The sequence below is a fragment of the Dipodomys ordii genome, unplaced genomic scaffold, assembly GCF_000151885.1.
Source record: "Dipodomys ordii isolate 6190 unplaced genomic scaffold, Dord_2.0 Scaffold92, whole genome shotgun sequence".
Classification (NCBI taxonomy): domain Eukaryota; kingdom Metazoa; phylum Chordata; class Mammalia; order Rodentia; family Heteromyidae; genus Dipodomys; species Dipodomys ordii.
The window spans coordinates 5,187,775-5,195,467 of record NW_012267308.1 but is presented as its reverse complement, the minus strand read 5'-3'; the positions used below and the strand labels follow the sequence as shown (position 1 = coordinate 5,195,467).

The 7,693-nt window shown below is 50.9% G+C and overlaps 2 protein-coding genes across 2 annotated transcripts in view; one reads left to right on the top strand and one right to left on the bottom strand.

Annotated features, from left to right (window-relative positions):
• Nucleotides 1–2,223, bottom strand: part of Eif3k (eukaryotic translation initiation factor 3, subunit K) — a 9,389-nt gene extending 7,166 nt beyond the window's left edge. The window contains exons 1-2 of the mRNA XM_013026197.1: nucleotides 2,080–2,223; nucleotides 1,211–1,309 (exon numbers count right to left, since the gene is read on the bottom strand). Coding sequence (XP_012881651.1) covers nucleotides 1,211–1,309; nucleotides 2,080–2,138 — 158 coding nt within the window. The 5' untranslated portion in view covers nucleotides 2,139–2,223. The remainder of the gene's footprint in view (nucleotides 1–1,210; nucleotides 1,310–2,079) is intronic.
• A 1,112-nt stretch (nucleotides 2,224–3,335) lies between these two features.
• Map4k1 (mitogen-activated protein kinase kinase kinase kinase 1) overlaps nucleotides 3,336–7,693 on the top strand; it is a 26,153-nt gene continuing 21,795 nt past the window's right edge. The window contains exons 1-8 of the mRNA XM_013026337.1: nucleotides 3,336–3,576; nucleotides 3,742–3,799; nucleotides 3,924–4,014; nucleotides 4,751–4,815; nucleotides 6,756–6,811; nucleotides 6,907–6,954; nucleotides 7,111–7,153; nucleotides 7,242–7,314. Coding sequence (XP_012881791.1) covers nucleotides 3,478–3,576; nucleotides 3,742–3,799; nucleotides 3,924–4,014; nucleotides 4,751–4,815; nucleotides 6,756–6,811; nucleotides 6,907–6,954; nucleotides 7,111–7,153; nucleotides 7,242–7,314 — 533 coding nt within the window. The 5' untranslated portion in view covers nucleotides 3,336–3,477. The remainder of the gene's footprint in view (nucleotides 3,577–3,741; nucleotides 3,800–3,923; nucleotides 4,015–4,750; nucleotides 4,816–6,755; nucleotides 6,812–6,906; nucleotides 6,955–7,110; nucleotides 7,154–7,241; nucleotides 7,315–7,693) is intronic.

Genomic DNA, 7,693 nt, shown 5'->3' with positions numbered 1-7,693 from the left:
GGGGGGGGAGGGGAAGAAGGAAAAAAATGACCAAGGCAAAAAGGAGATGGATGCAAGAATGAAGTGGTAGAGCTCCTGCCTACCAAGAAAGAGGCTGAGTTCAATTCCCAATGCAAAAAGGGGAGGGGGGGGAGAAGAGGAGGGAGCAATAATTTAGGTGGTACAGCTCTGGAGCCCACTAAGACTAGGTTCAAACATCTTTGAATGGCCTTTGAATGCTTATTTAAAATTCAGTGACTCAGTTTCCTCCCTCCCCAAAGAGAAGACTGGGAATCCACCTTGGGGTAAAGCCAGTGCTTAGCATACACAAGGCCCTGGGTTCAGTCACTAGGCCACAAACACAACTGAGGTCTCAAAAAGCCCAGGGATGGAGACGTCGCTCATAGTAAGCACATGAGGAGGCCCTGGGTTCCATCCTCACACCACAAACACCAATGAAATGGCCAAAACCCACTAAGAAACCTAGCAGCCTGGTATTTAGTACCCACTGAGTACTTACTAGGCAGTGGATAACAACACCCAAACCATCCCCAGAAACACCACTGCCTTTTCCATTACACACATGGGAAAACCACCCTCCACACTGTGTTGAGAAAGGACCCAAGGGGAAGAACCTAAACAACCCACCAAGACAGACAGAGTCTTGATGTTCCATGTGTGTACCAGTACTAGGGTGTGAACTCAGGGCCTGGGCGCTGTCCCTCAGCTCTTCAGATCAAGGCTAGCGCTCTACCACTTGAGCCACAGCGCCACTTCCGGCTTTTTTCTTTTTGCTTATGTGGTGCTGAGGAATCGAGCCCAGGGCCTCAGGCAGGCAAGGCAAGCGCTCTACCACTGAGCCACCTTCCCAGCCCCAGGGCCTCAATTTCTTGCTCAGCTTTTTTACTCACGGTTGGAGCTTGAGCACGTAATGGGGTTTTTGTTGGTTAATTGGAGAAAAGCATCTCCAATCTGTTTGGGGCTTTGTCTGCTTGGGCTGGCTTTGAAGATCTCAGCTTTCTAGGATTATAGGTGTGAGCCACTGGAGCCCAGCTGGTAATATTAGTATTTTAAAAGTTGGCCCCAAACTTAGTGGGCCGCCTAGTTTTGCATCCTAAAGATAAGTGACATACTGCAGGCTGCCCCAGACACCCACCCACCCAAGGCTGTGAGGAATTAGCACTTGCTTGCTAGCTGCTGGCCTGGAGTGGGGAGGGGCTGGATAACTCACAACTTCAGGACCGCCAGGTTGGCTTCCAGATCATAAGCATTCTCCTTGGCCTGGGTCTCCACATAGCGCTCCAAGGTGGCCAGATTCTCAGGATTGTACCTAGGGGAGAATCAAGGTGGGTAAACAGTGGGATGTGGTTGGTCTAACATCTGTCATTCAGACATCTAGGGGGCTGAGGCAAGACTCTCTTGAGATTTCAAAGCAAGCCTAGGCCACACAGAGTTTGAGATCAGCCTGGGCTACGCAGTGGAATCCTGTCCCAAATAACATAAAATGGGTGACCAGAGAGGAGACAGAAGTTAAGGGATACTAATCTGTCCCTCCTTTCTTCCCTACGTCCAGCCCCTCTAAAAAAATCCGGTCCTGATCACCAACTCTACTCCGTGAGTCAACTCCACAACCCCTAATAAAACCTCCAGCAGACCTCTCCAGACCCCAATGAACCCCGGTGTGGTTTGGGGAACGCCGACCACCCCCTCATCCAGCCAATTACTGCTCCACAAGAACAACACCTATGGCTTTACGGATCAATTCTGGTTCCCGAGATTGCCCACCACTGACAGAGCAGACTTCACTGAACAACTGGATGAAGGATATACCCGGCAAGGGAGGGAGGTACTGAGAGACTTGAGGGGGCAGAGAGGGAACCTAAGGAACTCAGTCCGAGCGCGAGATCTCTCCGGCGGCTAAGCCTGCCTAAACATCCTCAGGCATCTCCAGGATGACCTCTAGCAGGCAGAAAGACCGAGAAACCCTCCCCTAGGGGCAAGCTTAAGACCCTGACCGGATATCCCGTCCTGGCTGTCTCCGAAAATCTCCTGTCTTCTACCCCTGCGGGGCCAGAACGACCCCTCGGACCCAACTCAGACCTGTCGATACCCTTGAGCAACTTGCCCACGTTCGCTCTCATCTGCTCAAACATCGCCATGACTACAGTCGCGCTCTGCTGCCACAAACAGACGAAAACCGGCCCCGGTGGCTCCTCGAGGAGCAGAAGAGGAAGAGGGGACGGAAACGGAAATACGTCACGTTCCTCGCCTCACAGCTCAGTACTGGGACGAGGAGGGGGCGGGGCCAAGAGATCAAGAGAAGAAGGGGAAGGCTTTTCTGACAGCAGCAGCGCTTTCCGGCTACCACGTGACTCCTGCCCAGTAGTCGTACTTCGCGCGTGCGCACTCGCCCCGCCCCTGCTGGAACCAAAGGCGTGTAAAAAAAAAAAAAGCCTAGTCGGTCTCAGTGCGCGTGCGCCTTTTCTTGGGGTGAGGGGGCGGGGCTAATCCCCCCCCCTCCCATCTAGACCAGTGGACGGGTCCTGTAGTCTAGGACGCATGCGCGCCCTACCTCTCTGCTAACAGCGCGCGCTTTCGTCTGCTAACAGCGCCGCGCTTGGCCGCAGATGCAGCGAGTAGCCCGCGCGGGGACGTCGTAGTTCTTCCTTTGGGTCATGGTCACGTCCCAAGGGTTGGGGACTCTCTGAGGTCTTTCTGGCCCTCCTGAGGCAGGATCTAGCATTCTGACTTTCCTAGTTTGAGATCTGGGTTCGGGTCCCCACGCTTCGTTCCAGTTCCCGGAGAAGAGGGCTCACAAAGCTGAAGTCCTCACAAAGCAACACCCGCTGCTAGCTGCGGGCGGGCTCCTCTTCTGCACTCTAAAATTGTGCATAGATTCTGTACACTGCATGCATATTATATAATGCACGGGCATATGCCGTGTGTGCAAGCGTGTTCCAAATACACCCACGTGTGTACACATAAAAATCCAGATACCAGGCACCACAGCCAGGAGCTGATGCTGAAGTGCATGTTGTATGTGTCCTAGGCGAGCCGAGCCATCCTCTGTGCAGATCTGCAGCCTCTGATTAGAGCTAAATTTTAAGCACCCAGCCCAGAGAGCTTTCAACTATGGTTTGTGGGCCCTCCTAGAACAAGGAAGGGGTGTTAGAACACACATGGTCCCCCCCCCCACCTCATTGCAATTAAAATAGTTTGCATCTCATTTGCATTCAGCCCTGAGCTTTAAGGAGGGGGGCGGGTGTCCCATGGGTCCCCAGGCACAGTGCTCTTCACACCCAGGGGACAGGGGGTGGAGCCCTTTGCAAAACCCTGCAGCTGGGGCAGGAAGCGAGAGTGGGGAGGGGGAAGGCCACAGCCCACAGAGATAGGCAGGCACAGGGCTTGTGGGGAACCTGGAGGGAGGGAGGTGCCAGCGCTGGAGCCCTGAGGCCCTGCTTGGCCCCTGGGCACGGGCCCAGCTCCCATCCTCCGGGGATGGACCTCATGGACCACGACATATTTAACAGGGATCCCCGAGATCACTATGATCTGCTGCAGCGGCTGGGTGGCGGTACCTATGGGGAAGTGTTCAAGGTGAGAAAACCTTTCTGTCTCCATCACCCTCAGATCGGTATCTTTAGGGTGAGACCTGGGAAAAGGAGAAGGTACAAAAAGGCCCCGATACTTGGTCTTGATCCTGGGACGCTAAGAAACTCAGGCAAATGGAGCCTGCCTAATGGTCAACTTCCCCTTTACAAGGCTCGTGACAAGGTATCTGGGGACCTGGTGGCATTGAAAATGGTCAAGATGGAACCTGGTAAGTGAGGACCCTGGAACTTTGAACTCCCTCCCTTCACCCCACAGCCTGGGACATTAGGACCATCACCCTCCCTGTAAGTCCCAACCTATAGACCCCTCTTCTTTCCTGCCCTTCCTAACAGATGATGATGTAGCTACGCTTCAGAAGGAAATCCTCATGTTGAAAACTTGCCGACATGTCAACATCGTGGCTTACCATGGCAGCTACCTCTGGTGATGAGCCTCAGACCCCTTATTTCTGACCCAGCACGCCTAACTTGATCTCTACCCCTCAACTGCTACTTTAAATCAGGACACTCTTACCTTACCTTCAACTTGGACGCTTACTTTTTAACTGGGACACCTCAGCCTTCTCTCACACTAGTTTATTTTTTAAAAAATCACTGCACCCCTTCATCTAAACCCCAGTTGGAACCTCCTATTTCTTCCTAGGGTTCTCCAAGTGAATCCCTTCATTAATAGCAATCCTGAAATCAAATCCCCCCCCAAAGGAACTTATCAATCGTTTGCCCTTTGAGTTGTCCCCGTTTTACTCTGCTCCTTTAATATAGGCTCTTAAATTCCCTGACCGCCCCCCCCAAAATTAATATCCTGGATGTTCCAATAATGACCTCAATTCCCCCCAAATCTGGCATTCTGGAGCCTTTCATTCCATCCACAGCTCTGCAAGCTGGAGAGATCTTCTTTCCTGTCCCTTAGACTAGCCCAGGACATCAGAGATACACTAGATTCAAAGACCTATATTTGAGTTAAAATCCCCAATGTACATTTCCTGTCTGAGCCTCAACTTCTTCATCTGTCCAGTGGCCTCACTCTGTGGGCAAGGGGAGCTGGTACATTTACGTTTTTCTCCAACCTAGTGCAAGCAGAGGGATCAGTAGCAGCTGTCCTTGTAAGGAATAATTCATGAAGTATTTATATTATCATTGTTGCTTTTCAATGACTGTAGGTTGCAGAAGCTGTGGATATGCATGGAATTCTGTGGGGCTGGTTCTCTTCAGGATATTTACCAAGGTTAGAGGAAGGACTAGGTCATGGAGGACCTGCCCTTTACTCCTCAAGGCCACCTCTTCTGCTTCTCTGGGTTTCGGACTTGGGGAAGTGTTCCTTCTCTACATTGCATGCAAAGCGTGGTGGGTTTGGCCTACATTATGCTGGGAATCCCTCTAGCATCTAACAGTCCAGCCTCCGTCTTTCTGTGTGTGAGACTTGCTTTAACTCCCTCTCCCTATCTTTATCTAGGTATCAGCCTCTTGCAAAGGCCTAGTTGTGTTGTAGTTAAACTTTTTCTTTTCTTTTTTTTTTCTTCTTTCTTCTTCTTCTTCTTTTTTTTTGGCTCATACTTAGATGCCTAGATTTTTGTGGAATGTGGGAATGAATTTCTGGTCCTTTCTGCCTCTCAGTCTCCTTAGAGAATTTGTTGGTAGAGTTAGGGTGGGATTCTGATTATCTCTCTGAAGTTTTGGAGGTGTGTGTGTGTGTGTGTGTGCACGCGCGCGCGTGTGTGTGTGTGTGTGTTGATATTGGGGCTTGAACTCAGGACCTAGTTGGTTTTTCCTTAGCACTTTTATTTTTTTTTGGTGGTGATGGGGAGGAGATAAGGTCTGGGCGCTGTCCCTGAGCAATTTTGCTCAAAGCTAGTGCTCTACCGCTTTGAGCCACAGCTCCACTTCCGGATTTTTGGTGGTTCATTGGAGATTAGAGTCTTGTGGACTTTCTTGCCATTGTTGGCTTCAAACAGATTATCAGATCTCAGCCTCCTGAGTAAGTAGGATTACAGTTGTGAGCCATGAGTACCCAGACATATCTCTTTCAAAATATGTCTATGTCTTCCTATCGCATAGTTTCTGTCTGCATCCTCCTTTCTGTGTCTCAGCTGGGCTCTGTCCCTTCATCTCTGCCCTTGTGCCTCTGTCCCTTGCTTATTTCTCACGCCCAGTTCCAGGTATTTCCACAGTTTCTATTTCCCTCCAGAAAAGCTCCAATTTCTCATGTCCACTGTGGCTAAGCCCACTTGCACTGGCTGGTCTTTCCTCTCCCTCTCTACCCCACTTTCCTCAGTCTCCCCAACCCCAGTTCCTTCTCACTGCTACCCCTATATTAGCTCTTGCTCTTCTCCCTCTGAGTGGGACACCTTCTTAGGTGGCCGTACTGACCACTTTGTCAAATATCAAAACCCTTCCCACACATTTCCTGTTGACTTTGCTTGCTCTGTTTTTCTTCTATTTATTAGTGTGTATGTGCATGTGTGTGTGCGTGTGTATGTGTGTGTGTGTATTATGTACTTCTCTTTTCTTTTTTTTTTCCCCTGATGGCTAGGAATGAACCTAGCTAGCACATGCTAGGCCAATGTTCTATCACTGCGCTATACTTCCAGCCCTATGTAATATACATATTACATATTCATCTTGTTTACTATCTGGAATGTTCTCTCCATAAATGCAGGGATGTTGTTCTGTGTGTGTGTGTGTGTGTGTGTGTGTGTATGTGTGTGTGTGTACCAGGAAAAGGACTTGAACTGAGGGTCCTTATGATCTTGCTTGGCTTTTTTTTTGCTCAAGGCTGACATTCTACCACTTGAGCCCCATGTCTACTTCTAACTTTTTGCTGGTTAATTGGAGATAAGAATCTCTTAGATTTGTCCGCTCAGGCTGGCTTTGAACATGGATCCTCAGCCTCCTGTGTAGCTGGAGTTACAGATGTGAGCCATTAGCATCTGGTACACGGTATAAGCACAATAATTATCTGCTGACTGTCCCCTCTAGACTGTGTGGCTAGATGTCCCTGGGGCCTTTCTTTGTCACCCGCACTGCCTCCATCTCATCTGCTTCCTTGTCCTGTCCTGGGTCTCCTTCCCCTCTACTATCCTCTCAGCTGGTGTGGGCAGGATCTGGGGCCTCCAGGGCCCAGGTTTCCTGGCTCCCACCCAACATGTGGCCTGGCTGGTGTTGCAGTGACTGGCTCCCTGTCCGAGCTCCAGATCAGCTATGTCTGCCGGGAAGTGCTCCAGGTAAGAAGGGGTCTGGGAGGGGTTACAGGAAGGGGGGGGTCTTGTGCTAGCTCCAGATCACCCCCTCCCACTGGTGGCTCTTCTCCTCCCCCCAGGGACTGGCCTATCTGCACTCCCAGAAGAAGATACACCGGGATATCAAGGTGAACTGGAGATGAGGGACTGGGGGATGGGGGGTGGAGCCCAGGAAATGGAAGCCACGGTTGGGGTTGGGGGGGTTCAGGTACTTCTGAATTGTGGGATGGGAGCTATGGGGAGCAGATATTCTGACAGGTTCCAGTTCCTACTCTGGTACCCAGGGAGCCAACATCCTCATCAATGATGGCGGAGAAGTTAGACTGGGTGAGTATGGTGGTTGGGGGGGTGCGGGCAGGGGGGCGACTGGGAAATGGAGAGACAGGGGACAGTATATTTCTTCCTCTACCTCCAGCGGACTTTGGGATCTCAGCTCAGATTGGGGCAACGCTGGCTAGACGCCTGTCTTTTATTGGAACACCCTATTGGTGAGGGGTGCCTGGTGGGCAGCTGGGGTTAAGGGTGGGGGGAGCAGAGGATTTTTCCCTCCCTGGATCCCTCCACAAACTCCCTTCCCGCCTCCATTCTGTGTCTGGGAAAGACTTTCTCTTTGGTTCTCTCAAGGCTTCTGTCTCTCTGTGCTGCTTTCTTCCTATTTCTCTCCGGTTTCCGTTCTCCTCCCCCTCCATACAAATATGTTCCCATCTTTTCTCATTAGCTCTTTCTGTCTTTGCTTCTGTCTCTGTGTGGTAATAGATCTTTTTTTTTCTTTTGTTTTTCTATGCTGGGGAACAAAGCCAGAGCATCCTCAAATATGACCTGCCCCCAGCCCTATTGCTTTTGTTTTTCCCTCTCCCTCCCTCCCTC